The 19,400-nt window shown below is 36.9% G+C and overlaps 1 protein-coding gene across 1 annotated transcript in view; it reads left to right on the top strand.

The window, feature by feature from the left end:
* LOC126252285 (mucin-5AC-like) overlaps window positions 1-19,400 on the top strand; it is a 519,485-nt gene that overhangs the window by 444,765 nt on the left and 55,320 nt on the right. Inside the window, exons 26-31 of the mRNA XM_049953159.1 lie at window positions 7,531-7,662; window positions 9,592-9,693; window positions 11,144-11,239; window positions 11,340-11,414; window positions 13,407-13,499; window positions 18,916-19,014. Coding sequence (XP_049809116.1) covers window positions 7,531-7,662; window positions 9,592-9,693; window positions 11,144-11,239; window positions 11,340-11,414; window positions 13,407-13,499; window positions 18,916-19,014 — 597 coding nt within the window. The remainder of the gene's footprint in view (window positions 1-7,530; window positions 7,663-9,591; window positions 9,694-11,143; window positions 11,240-11,339; window positions 11,415-13,406; window positions 13,500-18,915; window positions 19,015-19,400) is intronic.

Raw genomic sequence — 19,400 nt, 5'->3', positions numbered from 1 at the left:
GCAGAATTGAAGCTTTGAAGGCAGGTCGTGAGTCGTGCTTGGGTAGCTGAGTTGGTAGAGCACTTGCCCATGAAAGGCAAAGATCCAAAGTTCTAGTCTCGGTTTGGCACACAGTTTTAATGTGCCATGAAGTATCAATCCAAACTACATTTTTAACATAGGAAAATAGTGTTTTCTGAACATGTCATTGACTTGATTACATTGCTTGGTGGATATAATGTCACTGGATCTTGTCAGACTTTACCAATAAAGTAAAGGATGCCTAATGAAAAACCTTCCTAATTTCAAGTACACTTAAAGCTGGAAGAGCCAAATAAAATTAGTTGCAGAACTCCTAGACATTACGCCTCAAAGCACCTTTTGGGAACTGATATGACCATGATGATAATATGCTGATGTTAAGGGAAAATATCACAGGTTTAGTATATGGGTTAAGGCTTATATGCAGAGGTGGCAATAGTCAGTTTTGAATCTTAAAAAGAGAGTGGAAATATTTCTCAAATTATAACATGATAATTCATGATTGCCATGACAAGAACACCCTGAGCCGTTTATATAAGAATGCTAGGGTTCTCATGATGTGGACTGTAACAATTTACTTCACATAATTCCTCAATATTCGGTTCTGTATTTCCTTTCAAATAATGTTGTTCAAGACAGTTATTTCATTTGTTTTAGTTTTAATGTACTTTCCTAGTGCTGTTAGAATACTTTGTCATGGGGAAATGTTTTTAAAAAGCAAACAATATTCAGTCCCCATAAATAAAGCACTGCTTTGAGGCATAATGACTGGGAGTTCTATACTAATTTCATTCGGCTTTTCATACTTTAAGTTACTTTAAATTATGAAGGTTTTTCATCAGACATGCTTTGCTTTTTTAGTAAACCACCCAAAGTGATGATTTTTTTCTATGTTGTTGTTGTTGTGGTTTTTGGTCCGAAGATTGGTTTCATGCAACTCTCTATATTTTACATAAATGATACCGTTTTGCATCTTGATTCTTATAACTTAAATACAGTTTTGCTTAAAAATGCTATTTTATGAATGGAATTTATTCCTCCTCTTTTACATGTTTAGATGACAGCTGATTTTTCTTCTCATTGTTAGCAGAGGTGTCAGTTGCAAAAATACTGAGATCTCTTTCACTGCTCACTGTTTTTGGCTTTTCTAAGCCCACATTGCCCATAAATTTTTATAAAACCTAGAAGCAGTTAACAGGAAAGAAGATTGTCTGAGCTAGTGTAAGGTTACTGACCTTAAAATGTCTCGTTCAAAGTCTCATGTTCAGATGATGATTAAACAGATGCATGAAATATTTTAAATAACTGGCATGACAGCCACTTGAAGTGCAGCGACTGAACACTTACTTTTCATAATAATATGCACATAGACTGGATTGCAGTTTTTAAAGTTCATCAAAGTTAACATTCCACAGAGGCTCCACTGAATCTAATAAATTAAATGAATGGCAATACTGTTTAAACATAACTAAGGAGAATAGTGACTCTAGAAACTTACTCAGTGAATACTAAATGAGAAGTCACTTCAATACAAGTTCAGTTCAAAACTAATTTTCTGTGACCACTCTGATAAAGCAAGTAAGCCAGCATTTACATGCTGGATGCCTGGGTACAGGTTTGTTGGACTTGGCACTCAAGTATAACTGAAAGTCATCAGCATACATGTTATATTTTCAGTGAAGAGAATAGTTGACACATCATTAACATATAATTAGAAGAGTAGTGAAAGCTTTTCTGAAATCCTAAAAGCACATAATAGTCACCTCTAGTCTGTCCACAGCTTATTTCAGATTGTCTGTCAGTTTTATAAGAACAGTCAACTGTCATTTTTGTGGAAACCTGACTGGTATTCATCTGAAAGTTTATTCGAGGTTCATAATTAGCTGATAATGAAATATCTGTTGTAAAGCCTGAAATAATGCTGGTAGAATGCATATTGGCATGTTGTCACAGAGTTTTTTGTCAGATTCCTTTTTTGGTAATGGTTTTATCAGCGTGTTATTTTAGGCTGATGAGGAGTTTCTGGAGGTCAGAGATTTGTTAAAAATTCCATTATTTTGGGTGGTAGTGGATCGATGAGCAAATTTATCATTTGCAGTGTAATATTATTGTATAGTGTAGTTGCCAAACGAATTTGTACAGTTGGCTTCTGACCATATTATCATATTACAGGCTGCAGATTTTTTTTCTTTTGTAACAACAGTTGTTTAATGGAATCAACATTTTGTGCCTTCATGTGTTGGTTAAGTAAAGATGTTGGCATGATGAAATACTTTACAGATCCCTAATAGGAACTAGAGGTTCAGCTGTAGCTTTGGGTTTACCTGTTTCTAAACCTCATAGATTTTTCCACAAGATAGTGGGCTTGTGTAAATACTAAAGTAACATGTGGGCAAACCTGAGTTTTGCATTCTCATGGATAACTGATGATGCTGTGGCTGCATTGTTGCTTGCAGTTGAGTTGAGTATCAGGGGTAAAGTGCCACTTATATGCCCTGTATGCTGCATCTCTGATACTCATAAGGTGTTTAAGGTGATCTGTCCACCATGCTACAGGTTTTCTCTTTACTCTTACTGTTTTAGAGGAGCATGCTTATAATATACACTCCTGGAAATTGAAATAAGAACACCGTGAATTCATTGTCCCAGGAAGGGGAAACTTTATTGGCACATTCCTGGGGTCTGATACATCACATGATCACACTGACAGAACCACAGGGACATAGACACAGGCAACAGAGCATGCACAATGTCGGCACTAGTACAGTGTATATCCACCTTTTGCAGCAATGTAGGCTGCTATTCTCCCATGGAGACGATCATAGAGATGCTGGATGTAGTCCTGTGGAACGGCTTGCCATGCCATTTCCACCTGGCGCCTCAGTTGGACCAGCGTTTGTGCTGGACGTGCAGACCGCGTGAGACGACGCTTCATCCAGTCCCAAACATGCTCAATGGGGGACAGATCCGGAGATCTTGCTGGCCAGGGTAGTTGACTTACACCTTCTAGAGCACGTTGGGTGGCACGGGATACATGCGGACGTGCATTGTCCTGTTGGAGCAGCAAGTTCCCTTGCCGGTCTAGGAATGGTAGAACGATGGGTTCGATGACGGTTTGGATGTACCGTGCACTATTCAGTGTCCCCTCGACGATCACCAGTGGTGTACGGCCAGTGTAGGAGATCGCTCCCCACACCATGATGCCGGGTGTTGGCCCTGTGTGCCTCGGTCGTATGCAGTCCTGATTGTGGCGCTCACCTGCACGGCGCCAAACATGCATACGACCATCATTGGCACCAAGGCAGAAGCGACTCTCATCACTGAAGACGACACGTCTCCATTCGTCCCTCCATTCACGCCTGTCACGACACCACTGGAGGCGGGCTGCACGATGTTGGGGCATGAGCGGAAGACGGTCTAACGGTGTGCGGGACCGTAGCCCAGCTTCATGGAGATGGTTGCGAATGGTCCTCGCCGATACCCCAGGAGCAACAGTGTCCCTAATTTGCTGGGAAGTGGCGGTGCGGTCCCCTACGGCACTGCGTAGGATCCTACGGTCTTGGCATGCATCCGTGCGTCGCTGCGGTCCGGTCCCAGGTCGACGGGCACATGCACCTTCCGCCGACCACTGGCGACAACATCGATGTACTGTGGAGACCTCACGCCCCACGTGTTGAGCAATTCGGCGGTACGTCCACCCGGCCTCCCGCATGCCCACTATACGCCCTCGCTCAAAGTCCGTCAACTGCACATACGGTTCACGTCCACGCTGTCGCGGCATGCTACCAGTGTTAAAGACTGCGATGGAGCTCCGTATGCCACGGCAAACTGGCTGACACTGACGGCGGCGGTGCACAAATGCTGCGCAGCTAGCGCCATTCGACGGCCAACACCGCGGGTCCTGGTGTGTCCGCTGTGCCGTGCGTGTGATCATTGCTTGTACAGCCCTCTCGCAGTGTCCGGAGCAAGTATGGTGGGTCTGACACACCGGTGTCAATGTGTTCTTTTTTCCATTTCCAGGAGTGTAAATTATTGATTTCTTTAGTAAAATTAGATACTTCATAATTTATATCATAGTTATCCTGCAATTACCTAGCAAGAAATATCATAGGCAGCAGCTGTAAGCTCAACATATTTATTCACTTAAAACCTCTAAATGTCTCCTCTTGCTGCTTGCAATGAGTAGGTTGTGAATATTATTATATCATGACCACATATGTCAGGTGCAGAAATCTGATCAATGTCAATCACCTCTAAATGTCTCCTCTTGCTTCTTGCAGTGATTAGGTTGTGAATATTATTGTATCATGAGCACATATGTCAGGTGCAGAAATCTGATCAATGTCAATCATTGTATTTGGATATTTGGTTGCAAATTTATTGATAAACATACAAGTGTCTACTGTATGTGGATTTTATCCAAGTGGAAGCAGTGCACAGTTTGAACAGGAAAGTGTACAACTAAATTTTGAAATGAACGACTGATGTATAGAAAAGTTATGTTCATATCTCGAATTACAGTAAGGTGTTCATACAAAGATTCAAGGCCTGAAGGTGCAAATTCAAAGCTAGAAAGCTGCCTAATTTTGGGTGACTTGTATAACACAGAGATAAGATATTCTGTGTAGAGGTTCATTTTTGGGCATGAGCATGCTATTGTGAAACAAGTTTCCATGTATATATGCTGCCATCTGACCTTCGTCTATGAAATCTGTCATGCCTCAGAAAAACTTGGATATCAACACTTAGCTGGAGTGTATTCTTGGCTTCAGCCATGTCTCTGACAGGAGTATGGCATGAAAGTTGATGTCCTGAAATATGCAGCAGACACTAACAAATTGACTAGTAATAAAAACTGCACATCTGTGTGCCGAGTTGTAGTATAGAGCCATTGAGAGTCACTTTCGGGATAAGCCAGCAGGTAGTAAGAACACCTGTCATGGAAAAGGGCATACCTCTGTGCCTTTCATAATGCAGGAGGATCAGAGGAGGGTGGGAGGGAGGTCCACACAAATCTGAAATAGTCAGGTAGAAGGCCAGAGAAAGAGGGGAAGCTCAAGGTCGTGAAACTTGCTGTAACAGAGTGTGTGATAGTTGAAGGTGTTAGAGAACAGAATGAATAATTCATTAATGAAATGGATAAAGCACAGTGGCTAAGTAACAGCGTATAAATGTATAAGAAAGTAGCAATAATAGTAGTGATTACACCAAATGGTAATAAAAAGTAATAACTTAAAACGGCACAGCAAGAACAACAGAGCAAGAGTGTGTCTAAAATTGCATTACTTATGAATAAAATGATAATTTGCCAGTAAATTATCAACCAGGATCAGAATCCTGCGCGAATAATGAAGAAACAGTGAAATTCAGATTATACAAGTAATGAAAGTGCAAAAATTGAACTCTAAATTAATAATTAGTGGTTAAAGTAATCCTAAACAAACAAATCATAATAACAGAAAACTGTTTAAGGAAAAATAATGCACAACAAAATGTTTATTAATGAAAGAGACATTTTGGGCTCATGCAGTTTGTGCTTTAAAGTTCTGTGTTGTTGTTCATGGATTCTTTTTTTTTCTTTTCAGTTGTCTTTATTATTATTCTGCCATCACTGATCCATACATTCTGCAACAAACTGGAAGATCCCCATGTTCAACATTTTCATCCTTGCAGATGTAAGGCCTCTCTCATACAGTCATTCTTGATTTTGCTAGTTTCTTCTTTGCCTTAAAGACTTCAGAGCATTTTGAATTGGACAGGAATTTTATTATGACAAGTCTGATTTTTGCGGAATTTACCATCTTGCATTCTGCCCTGTGGCTCCTATTAATATCAGATTCTGGAATCTGTGGACCTAATTTTTTACAGGCAATTTTGATGATCACTTCATCTGTGTTTTCATCAGGTTCTTCTGGTACTCCAAAGGTTTTGAGATTATTAGGTCACTGGTACTGTTGAATCTCATCTCATCTTTCAATGATCTGCTTTTCAAGCATACATACTTTTTCTTGTCAGCTTTGGCAAGGGACTTATGTGGGGCACTAACATGGTTCACATTGAGTTCTGTTGCATTCTGGATTTACTCAAGCAGTCCAGTGGAGATGGCATCAGTGATGGATCTTATAACGACGTTGAGTATATCAGAACGCTACAGTGTGGCCATCATGTGAGTGCAGTTGAGCTTGCTCATATCCCCTGGGATGCTGGCCAGCATGGCCACTACTGCCAGAGCCAGCTGACCTCCAGTGCTGAAATCATCAATGGTGGTGGAATCGCTGCATATTCCTCAATGTTTTAGCTATTACTTTAATGATACACAACCAAGAGTGCAAAAGAATGGAGTGTAGCATAGATTAGAAATGCTCAATACATTATTTATTGATAATATAATGTAAATGGACAGATAAAAAAATCTACTCACAAGTGGTGGTAGGGGAACAAACACACAAAAGGATTTAAATTTTACAAACTTTCAGAGTGAGTGGCCCCTTCTTATGACAGAAGAGTGAAGGGGAAGGAAAAGGGGTGAAGGAAAAGGACTGGACGGGCTTAGAGAAAGGGGTACAATTCAGAAAAGTCACCCAGAACCCCGGCTCAGGGAGGCTTACCGGGCAGGTGAGAAGGAAAGTCTTTCTTTCGCATCCCATCCAGTAAGTCTCCATGACCTGGGGTTCTGGGTGACTTTTCTGAACTGTAACTTCTTCTGCCAGAAGTAGGAGTCATTGGCTCCAAAAGCTTGTAAAAGTTAAATCCTTTTGTATGTGTGTTCCCTTGCCACTGCTTGGTGAGTGGGTTTTTTTATCTGTCCATTTACATTATATTATCTATATATAATTTGAAACAGTGGCACTGCCATGGAACACCTTCAAACTTTGTATAAACTAGCAAGCTTTATGTAGCACAATTCACTTGCCAGTCACCAACTTAATATGCATGTTGGTTGGATACTGAAGTCTATAAGCAAAAAATGAAACGAGGAGGAATTACTTGTTCACATATAAATTGTCTGTTCACAAATAAAAGAAGAATGTGGACACCGTCTCAGATTATAAACACACAATCTGTCTACACAAGCCACAAAATGCATTGCAATTGTTGGTGACATTCTTTAAAATTTTATTTTAATTTATATTAGAGTAACAATCTGTTATTTTTCCATCACCTGCAGTTTTCTCCTACCTCATGGTTGCAAAAATTCTGAAATCATTAAGAATCTATCATATATCCGTATGAAATCTTTTATTGTGACTTACCCTCACAATGCCTCTTTCCCCTGAAACACATTGTTTATTTCTGTGCATTGATTAATATAAAATTTTCATGAAATTTTGATGCTGACTGCTGTCAAATGAACAGAAATTGTTTTCTAGTTTTTTTAAAAATATTGTATAAATTACTACTCAATTTTCCACTATGTTCTCCATTATTGTAGAAGGACAATTTTATAATACATGCAAATGGCAATGAGTTGATACTCTTAATAAATGATATTCCAATATTATTTTGTAGGACCTGCTGGGACAGCAAAGTGTAAACATTAATGCAGATGACGTGACTGATGAACCAACTGTTAGCTCAAGCATAGTGGAACTGGAGACTCCAAAGAATACTCCTGTAGTTTCTTCCAAGTCTCCTACAGTGGTAAGCATAGATTTGTTTATAATAATGTGCACTGAATTAAAGAGTGTAACAGACAGTACAAAATTATTTTAAAAGAGACTGGAGCAATTTGTGACTGGCTACTTCTACTCTTAGACATATAATACCTAAAATGAAACTGGCTCACCCACACAGACACACACACACACACACACACACACACACACACACACACACATTGAAACTATGTTTTGGGCATGTCACGTAAAAGCAAAAAGCAGAATCTTTTATATATAAGAATAATGGAGTAAGAGTAACAGTTTGCTGTTTGTTTGCGGCAATGAGTGGCTGAAAGGCACATAAACAAGACTGAAAATGTTGCTAAGCTTTCAGATTGTGTCAGTCTTGAGGGATAACTAGTACAGAAGGGATCATTAGATGGTGGCACAAGTTCCAGTAGGTTAAGGATTGGGAAGGAAACCAGTCATGCTCCGTTCAAAGGAATCATCCTGGCAATTGTGATCATCACTGTAAGTAAATAACTGAAATCCAGAACCAGGATGGTTAAATGAGTTTCAAACCATGCTCCTCCCTTCTGTTTGCCAAAAGCCTAAACCTATGTGCCACTACGCACAGCATTGATAGTCTTTACAGGCATGAAATTAACCAGTGGAGCAAATAGGTGTGATTCTGGCATTTTTATATCTAAGATTATTCACAATGAGAGATACTTATGCATGAGCAAATGCCAAAGAAAGACTTGTACATTGTGCACTTTCCATAACTCTGGGACACTATTTTTGTTTGACCTGTGATATTTATCTGCATAATGTCATGAGCTGTTCAAAGGATGCTACATCAGTTGCAATCTTCCATGAATTTATCTGAAAGGAGCTCACTTTTACTTAACTGAATTAAGTATAAACTTCAATAAGTTGTCGATGTTCTGCTTACAGTGGTTACCTTTAGGACGACTACATTCCTTACTTAATATAATTCTCATCTATATCATAATCTAGAGGGTACAATGGATATCAGTATCTATATTCTCCTGTCTGCAGTCACAGTTATTGTCTCTTTAAGGACCCAAGACATTGACTCACTTTATAGAAACTGTGCTCAATGTATATAGCTTCAAAACATAAAAATTTAGGAATGAAATAGGTAAAAGTATTCTGTAGAGCTAGAATGATTGTTTGGAAGACAGGGGAAGCATAATCATACATACAAAAGGTATTACACAGGATTACATATAAGGAGCAAGAAAGATAGAATGAAAAGCCCCAAAGATACACACTCTGGACATCACATTTGGTAGTATGTGTAGCAGTGAAGAATTTTTGTCTTTTTTTATATTTTAAAACTATGATCTTTTTACTCTTAGTTGTGTGAGATGGTTGGCATGTGGCACAAACAGCACTTTCTTTTTGTGAGTGCTTTGTGGTCAACAAAGTGGCAAAAGCAGGACACACATTACAAAGCAAATTCCTCCATGGGTCAAATTTTCATAACAGTTGCTCAGCAATAAGCCATGAACTAGAAGTTAGAAAGCAATTTAAGACTTACCATTAAAGCTTCTTATGATGACTGTTTATTATATTGCATAATGTGTAAGGGGCTGTACGTATTTATTTGTAAAAGTGTAAATGAACATTCTATTAGATAGACTTGAACTGAGTATGCTAACAAATTCCTCAAATTCAGTGGCTAGAAACTAAGATCACTCATGGAAGAAATAAATAATAAGATAAATGGTAACTTTTTTTTATTCTTAAGGGTTGTCATATTTTAAAACTGGATTAATGACTTCTTGCTTTCGTACATATTTGATTTCTCTTTGTATATTAACATTGTAGTTTTTTCAGTTCAAACTTTTTGATGTATGTTTTCTAATTCTTTTTTCAAATAACTGTTTAGAGAATTTTGTAGATATGTAAGCTCTTGAATATTATTAATAATAATTTTTTTTAGGAAACAGTCACTTCAGGAAAACTGAGCCCTCAGGATGAGCAGCTTCTTTTAGCATTGTTTGGAAATCAAATTTCAGGTGCTCTTCAGCAGCCAAAATCTCAGGTAATGTCTAATATAAAAGTTTGAAAAAATAATTATAATTCGGTCATTGACATATTGTTTTGATTCAGTCAAATTACATAGTGTAAATTTAATTTCAATGGGATTTTTGTATGCCTTTTTTCATATGGTTTCTGCCTAGATATCAGTATCAACACACCTTTCTATTTTATTTGCAGAAATACTATGCATACATGTTTAGCTGTTTTGTGACTCTGATAAAATACAATAGAATTTTACAAATAGCTCCTTCATATAAATATCTTTAGATATCTGGTATCTGAAATAATTAGTCTTGACAGAGACATAAAATAATGACTGGATAATTCTCAAGTAACCAGATTCAAGGATTATTCCGTAGGCTATGAGGGGAAAAAAAAGAAATAAATTTTATACGCTGAATAGTTAGTTGATTAGTTGATACAGTTTGAGATGAACACTGTTGAGCCTTGAAAGTTAAATGTTTGTAGTTGGCAGTACAGATGAAAGAGTCATCATGGTAGCTAGTGTTGAAATTGTCAAAGAGATTGTCAGAATTGTCAAAGGGGTTGTTTTGTACATGATACAAAAAGTTTATCAAGGCTAGTCAAGAACAACATTGCAAGAATATTCTAACTATGAAAGTGACAACATAAAATACAAGACATAAAAGTTCTGATTACTAAATTAAAATTTGCATCATGATCAGTTTGATTGTAGATAAATAAGAAATATATGATGATGCAAGCGACTGTTATGATAATATTTTTCAGTATTCATATGGGTGGTGTGCAGCTTTCCACATTAGTCTATCGTAGGCAAGTCTCGTAGAACTGCTTAACTACTGAAACTGACACCTATCTGAACCTGCTTACTATATACAAACCTTGACCTTCCCAATTAAGTGTTCCTTAGAGCCTTTGTATATATGCTGTCAACTTGCCTTTTTTTGTCAAGTTGTGTCATACAAATTTGAATTGGTTCACTACCTCTTCATTAGATACTCAGTCTACTGATTTATTCCTCAGCGTTCTTCTGTAATACCACATTGCAAAAACTTGTATTCTCAACATGTCTATTCAGTTTATCATCCACCTTTAATTTCCATATAATGTAACATTATAGACAATTATTTTCAGAAAGTATTTTGTAACACTTTAATTTGTATTTGATGATAACAACTTTTATTTTCCTATAAGATTTTCTTGCTGTTTCCAATCTGTACTTTTAACCACCTTTGGTTTTGGCTTCATCGGTTATTTTGCTGCCCAGTTATCAAAACTTGTGTAATACTTTTAGCATCTTATTTCCTGTGGGATGAGCTACTTTTAAGAAGCTTAGACTCAGTCACATATGGTTATTTTTTTAAATGCATAATAGGTAACAATAAAGCAATCATTTGGTTTTTATGTGTATTTTCATGTTATTTGTAATTCATGACAAAGTAGCTGTAAAGAACTGAAAATGTCTGCAGAGTACACGATCTCGGTCCAGATTGAGCCCAGAAGAGCAATTACTAGCTTCACTGCTCCGTCAGCAAGCCTCAGCAGACTTAAAAACCTCTTCAAAGGTAAGGTGACAGATCAGTGTACTATGAATTTTTTGTTGTACAATGGGTATTATAACAAGCAGTTTGATAATACTTCCCTCCCTCTATTTTTGAACCCAAGGGTGGCCAGCAGCAAAAGGAACAAGTTCCTGAGGGACACTCCCTATCTACACCATCAACAAGACCAAAATCACAGGTATGCTACGTTAATTCTTGAATCCATATCTGTATTAATCTGTATACTGGTTCCTAGCCAAGTAAAAATTTTGTCAGTAATTTACTATTACACCTTCACAATTATAATCTCTACAAATCACTGTAAAGTGCATGTAGAGAAAGAGTTACTGCTTTTATGACTTTGCATTGACTTCTATCAGTCCAGTTTTATTTTCTCTGTACCTCTGGCAGCAGCATGAAGATAGCTGATATTTTTCCACCTAAGACACTAGATGTTGGAATTTTATAAGGTGATATTAGATTTCTGCCTTCAGTTGTTTGCTGTTTCAGATTTTCTCCGTTGTGTCAGCTAGTACTTAATGATTATTTTTCCCTTCTTTGTTTATTCTAAAAAAAATTCCATTTGTTCAAATAAATATCTTTAATAGATACACTATAGTTTTCCAGGAAATGTGAAGTGAATCTGTTGGATTTCATGCCATAGAAGATTTTGGAAATGCTGTGGAGAAAGTTATTTTGTTTAAGGCAGATAATTATGTTTGAATTCACAATATACTCAAGGTTTCTGTTATAGACAAAGGTCACTGGCAATGGGACAGAGCTATGTGAATATGTTCTGATACCTTTTTCTTAGAGAAAGAAAGAAATAGGTATAATACACTGTCCAGCCACGATTATACGATCACCAGTCAGGAGCCTGAATAACCACCTTTTGCTGTGCAGATCTCTCCGAGACATACAGGAAAATAGTCAGTGAGGTCCTGTAAGGTATGTGGACCCATGCTGACTACAGTGTCATTCCAGCTGTGTGAGGTTTTATGGATGAGGAGCCATGGTACAAACAGCCCAATCAAATAGTCCCACAGATTCTCAGTCGAGGTTTAAATCCAGGGAGTTTGCCTGAAGAGGTCATCCATTGTCACACAGAAGAAAACCATATGAACAGTTCATGAAACATGTTCATGCCATGGGCTCTTGTACAGCACATAGATCAGAGCCCATTGTCTCAACTGTGTGCGTATGATGATGTGGGAGATTTGAAAGTGATCTAATTGACAAACTTATTTTACACTCAAACAGTGCATTATGGACATGGTGTTCTGATCAAAACTTTATCTACTAAGTTCCGTCGACAACCCCTACAAGCCTATAATAGGGATTGTAAAATACACTGTATGTCCACCCATATACTAACATAGTTTGATCTGAAACTGAACTGAAGCTGTCTCAAAATCTATGAACTCCAGACAGTGTGGTAATTAATGTTCATAGGTCATTCTATAATTTATTTTCACGACTTGCAAATGTTTCAAAGTACTGTTTCCAGTTCAGCAGCCTACATGTTCTTTTGCTTCATTAAAATCCAGTGCTTTTTCTGTGTCGCTGGTAATGATTTTAGTGAGTATGTTGTAAAGTATGCAGTGGAGGCTGATAGATGTAGGTCTTTAAATATTCCGCCTCTTCTCTTGTGAAGTAAAGTAATTATGGCAGTCTTCTAATTTTTAGTAATGGTTTCTTTCACACACTTTCTGTAAAGAAGTTTGCAAGTTTCTTATAACTTTTCCTCCAGTTTTAATCATCTTTCTTTAAATGTCATAATTTTCTTCCTTCAGCCCTCAAATGACTTTGTTCATCTTACTGGCCATTTTTGTTACTTATTGTTTGTGTTTCTCATTTATCATTTAAGTTATTCAAACATTTAATGAAACCTTTGACAAAACAACTATGATCTCTGCCACTAGCAATTCCAGTGCTAACGAGGGAAGACTCACCTGTGACAACTCCTGCAGTTTATTGATTCGTATGCAGATGTTGCACTATAAATATGCTCTTTGTAAATAGTGTTTAAAATTTCAAAGATGGCAGAGTAATTGGTGTAATGTGAGGAGGAGTTTACAAATTTAACCTTGTTTCAGTTAATTCAAATATGTAGCCTAAGTCTTAGTTCTAGAACAATTGCTTGGCTGCTTTTGATTGTTTGCATGATGAAGTAACTACAAATGCATTTCAGGGACTGCCAGTACCTGGAAAACTAAGTGAAGAAGAACTGCTTCTATCCTTATTGGGTGGTCAACCCAAAACAACACAGAAGGCAACAGAACGGGTATACAGAGAAAATAATTAAAATCATTATTAAAGCCTCTCTCTTTTTCACACACACACACACACACACACATACACATACACACACACACACACACACACACACACACACACACACACACACACACACACACACACAATTTGTTCTTTACTTTCTATTATGAAAGATGACTTTTAGATACATGGAAAGGCTCTGTTATCATGAGCAAAAATATTGATAGTGCTACACTGTTTTGAAGAAAGTTCATGATGATAATGTGCCAATAAAAAGAGCTGTCACTGTTTTATCTTTAGATGCTACTTTTAAATTTTAATATTTACTAATGAATGCACTCCATGCTATGTGTTACACATCACATAAGATTACTAATTTTAAAGTCTGCTGTTTATATAACATTATAATATTGGTGGATACGTAGGCCTATACTGTAAGATGACAAATATGCATTCATATGAAAATGATAAGTGATACAACAATGAGCCTTACAGAAAGGTGAAACCTCTGAGATGCATAAATTATATGAAAATGACATTAAGGTATAGAAGCAGCTATGTACTGCCTCTATAGCAGACAGTAATGACTAACTGGCATTAAAGATTGACAACATATATTGTTTATCAAAGTAACTTCCTAATGCCTTACCACACTCTTCAAAGATGCTGAGGGAATGAGACTAAAATAGTAGATGTGTTTTGCTATTTGTGGAGCAAAATAACTGAAAATGGCCAAGGTTTGGATGATATAAAATGCGAGAATAGCAATAACAAGTAAAATATTTCAAAAAGAGAAATATATTAACTCTCCTCGCATCATGCCATTGTATTTTGTACAACACCTCACTTATTTTAAACTGCCCATCATTTCTGATCAGCTTCTCAGAATATTGACATCAGCTATCCATCACTCTTCTTGCGACCTGACGTGGCCCACCACTTTGTTGCGGGTACATAAACAATTTAGTCACTGCATGCCTGGTAGTTGTACTGAATCCAATATATGAACAGTGGTGGGTTGAGATAAAATATAAACTTAAGAGTTTGGGATTATTTTCTGAAGAAGGAGGTACTGAAATGAATGGGAGGAGAAAATAAATTTACAGCACAATTTGACTGAAAGAAGGGACTGATTGATACGACATATTCTGAAGCATCAAGAAATTGTCAGTTTGGTAATGGAGGGGAGTGCGGGGAGTAAAAATTGTAGAGAGAGGACCAAGGCTTGGCTACAGAGAGCAAGTTCAAGTGGATCTAGGTAGCAGCAGCTATGCAGAGATGAAGTGTCTTGTACAGTGTAGACTAACATGGAGAGCTTCACCAAACCATTCATTCTGCAACAACAACATGTGTAACAAATTTGGCTGCAATTGCTCTCAGAGTTCCAGATTTGTGCTCTGTAAGTCACCCCTTCTTATCTCCACCCCGATATAATATGGCATCAGGACTGTCGCCAATGAGTCCCTCAGCCCCCAAAACTACGGGTTTAATATTAGTCAGTTTGTTTTCAGTTATTTTAGTATGTAACTTTCCGCACATCCCTACCCCAACACTAGTGATTTTTTTACTCTGACAATAGATTTTTCCAGCTTGTAAATGATGTGTATACCAAGTTGAAATTTCTCCAAGCATTGTAAAGTTAAGGTTACATACTGACAGTTCAGAGCAGTTCTGTTGTAGCACACTTTGGTAAAAAATGAAGTTACAATGCCACTGCATTGTCCAAATTAAAGTTCTGTCTGTAAAATAAAATCATAACTGCTCTGCTTACTATTCCAGCATACAAAGAAGATGCTTGAACATTGTAACTGCAAATTCCATATATTATCAGTATAATAGCATTGCAACTGCTGTTATGATCCTCTTCACACTCACATCTGTGGCAGCCTGAGCTACCTTTTATTGTAACTGATTTTATGATTTTGTTTCACTGAACAAACAAATGATTGAGGAGTGGAAGTGGAGGAGAAATATTAGAAAAGAAGCTTATCAGGAGGGGAAAAGTATACATTAATTCAAGTTCGTGAATATCAAGTGCCAAATGTATGCAAAACTATGTTTCTGCATGCCTTTGGTATTACTGATCAGTGGATAAAAACAATTTTTTGGGAAAACTAGTCCAGAAGGTGTGGTGAGTTAGACCAAACATAACGAAAATCAGATGATATTATGGAAGGGACAAGAAATCTTATATATTCATTTGTTAAAGAAGTATCACACTACATTAGAAAGGATGATCTATGGCAATCCTAGATAGCATTCTCAGCATTCTAAAGATGTATAGAACGTACATTCAGAACTACCAAGAGGAGAGGAAGAAGCATGGATCAGCTTGGATGTATAGTTTTTTCAATAAGAATACAATCTTGGGTTTTTCAAGCCTAAAAAGGATGCATGTGATGAGTATGAGGTCTACAAGAATGCTGAACCAGAAAATAAAACTGCTTTAGAGGAAGAAAATACAATGAATTTTGAAAAACAAAGACATGCCTCGAGCAGGAAAAGATTCTGACAAATTGAAGGCACAAACAGACAGTACATTTCTTTGTGCTTGTTTTGATTTATAGCAGGTACTCATCGCTTCACAATGTGAAGTATTGTTGCTCTATTACACAAATAGCTGAGCACCTACAATATGATTATCTACAACACAAGAATATGAAAGAGAATGTTCCTCATGTGGCATAAGGGAACTGGACATAGAGGAAGCATATACATAGCTTGCTGGATCTACAAATTCCTAAAGCAGCAAAGTGAGAATGGCTGCCATAATGTTTCTTTCTTTTCTGACAATTGGTCAGAACTGAAACAGACTTTTTTTCATGAATCTGTACAGTGTGAGTACTCTACAAATTGCTCCAACCACCTACATATTTCTTGAGAAGGGGTGCACCCAAAATGAAGGAGACAGCATGCACAGTGTTATCAAGAGAGCAAAAAAGGGCATGAATATTTATGTACCACAGCAGTGGTAGACTCTAGCAACCACAGCCAAGTAACATGGGAAAAGGTATGTTATACGTGAGATGTCACAGAAGGGTTATTTATTTATTTATTTATTCCAAAGAGGCTTTATTGAAGGTCCAAAATGGAACTCAAGTTGAAAATGGTGAAAGGATCAGAGGGTCTGATATAAGAGTAATAATGGTGAGGCAAGAAGAACCATGAATGATGTCATTTAAATATGAATATGACCCAGATTACAATACCATTGATTTAATGCACAAGTTTGGAGGTCGCAGCCCAAATGTAGAACAAGTTGTGGAAGACTTGTCATGTGTATATTCATTCTCAATGCCAATTTCAGAGGAAAAATTTTCTGATCTGATCCCCTCTGCCAGAACAACATTGTTCCAACAGTTTACTACGAATTCTATCCCAATCTGAGGCATGGGGAAGCTCATGACATTAAAAAGAAAGATAAATGAAACTAATATCATCATTAAATATAACATACAGTCTTTATTTTTTTCCTGGGAACTGTTTTTATGTTGTGTTGCGTTTACGTATTATCATATTCATGTGCCAAAACGTTCTGGAATTAAGAAATGTTGTAGAGGCATTGTTACTGCCAACAGAATGTATGAAATAAAGTTATTCACACTTGTAGGCACATGCTGATGTAGTACAATTTCAGTGAAATATCATTGTAAGTGACATTAATGTCAGACATCAATGCTTTCATTAATAATGCCCTCTCTCAAATAACTTCTGGAACGTTTTTTGCTCTAAAGTACATAATAACGTTGGAACACTAGTACATTCTAAGCAACATCCGCAGGTGTACATTTTCAGGATGATTTATGGAAAATACTGGAACTTTCAATTTGTCATACTGTAAAGTTTAAGAAATGCTAGCTACAATAGTATTGCTCTGAACCTTTGATTTTTCTCTTTGTTGTTCCACCCTTACAAATAGGGTTACGTCAGCTGTATTACCCTCATGGTAATCTCCTGGTACTAAGCGGAGGTGAAATTGTTCCAAGCATTCCAGAACTTTGGTGGAACATACAACCACATACAAACATACATATATTTTATGAATTAGGTATTGATGCAGTCCTGTGCAGTCATAAAAAGCAATAAATTAACATACATAATGTATTTTCATTTACTAATGTCATATGGAACTGTATTCTCAGCCAAATAGAAAGGAAATTTTCATTGAATAAAAGTATGACACAGTAATAATATTCAGCACTCATCCACAGTAATCTTGTTGTCACCTATTTAAAGACTCAGGCATTTTAACTGCAGCTTTGGAGTACATACATTCTCTAATTACAGCTATTGTGAATAATACTTCACATTTCAAAAGAAATAACAGAATTCATAGTTATGACATTTTAATCCATTCCCTTGAAAATAACTGTGATACAAGTAGGAGTGAATTATGGTCCAACAACATTTTCGAACATTTGCTCAGTGATTTAAAATGACTGATGGATTTACTGTCTGCCAACCTTAAAAGCATGTTTATAATTATAGTTATCTTGGCAACTCCATGTACACAAAAAGAACATACTTTCTTTCTTAATCCAATTCTTATTTACTTCTTGATGCCTAGGGTATGAGAAATGTAAATCTTTGCCTATTCGTGGATATTGCCTTTCTCACTGACAGTCTCCTGTCCTGGAGTGCATACTTTGCTCCATTTTTGTCCCTGGCTGTCCTCATCCATTCTTGCCTTCTTCCCCTACACGCTTCATTGATCTTGGTAGGCAACCTTTCAACATTTGCTAGAAATTTCCAAGTGACTTCAGCTGTTGATCTTGGAGCAGAGGATTTCATTTAAATTTTTCTAAATGGATGTGCTCTGATTCATGCCTTTCTTAGCCTATTTTTCTATTTTTTGAAAGAAGCTCATTTCTGCTGCTTGGATACAACTTTTTGTTCCCGTACTTACTATCCAAGATTTATAGCCATGGATCAATGTCATTATATCTGTATGTAGCTAGCTTTGTCTATTTTGATATCTCTCTATTGTTGAGCTAATTCCTTATGATTTAAACAGAAAATCTTCTGGCTCAATCCTTTCTCTAATTTCCTTTTATATCTTCCCATTTCTATCTAAAGTGGGCATCTTTGTACTGTAAAACAATTACATTCTTACTAGCTGTCAGATAATTAAGTAATTTTTTCTGCAAATGTGTAGCATGCACGTCTACAAAAATTAATTACTCTAACATATTTTAAGAACTGCAGTTATGTGATATCCAAATGATCTCTGGAGTATGTAACACCTCCATCATGATGAACTCTTTGGAATATTATATGAATAAATGAATACCTCATTCAGTATCACTGAGCATGCTCATTTACACTGATATTTACAGAACACAGTATGTTTGTACACATATGGACATGTATCCATAGGAGAATTTAGCAGGAAATTCCTAATGACATGTTCATAAAAATTGCAGGTAAATTCCACCCGTACAAAGCTTTCTGATGAGGAGATCCTTGCTGCACTGTTAAGCGGACAATCAAAAGGATCTACAAGAACGGTGGCAACCACACAGGTATTTAACCCTTACATCTTGGGGGTGTCCCATTTACTATATTGATTTTAAATAATGTGTCTTATGACTCCTATCTATGTAAAGCATGACAAATTGTTTTCCATTTCTAAAAGTGTAGTTCTACCAGTACTCTATGCAACCACAGTTCAAAATAACTGCCATCTAATATGCCATATTAAAAGTGTCTGCAATATACAAATTTTCGAGCTTTAGCTAATGAACAAATGTAAGTGTTTGTTTCTTATAAAATGCTACGTCCCATTGCTGAGTACTGTGTTGCACTATGCTACGTGCATCTTAAATAGACCATTCACCTGTGCACAACTCTCATTGCACTAGATTCATTGAGAGCACTGATACATCATTGCATTCATGTGCTTTTTATT

This window comes from Schistocerca nitens, chromosome 4 (genome assembly GCF_023898315.1).
Source record: "Schistocerca nitens isolate TAMUIC-IGC-003100 chromosome 4, iqSchNite1.1, whole genome shotgun sequence".
NCBI classification, from domain to species: domain Eukaryota; kingdom Metazoa; phylum Arthropoda; class Insecta; order Orthoptera; family Acrididae; genus Schistocerca; species Schistocerca nitens.
This window is presented reverse-complemented; position numbering and strand designations above follow the sequence as displayed.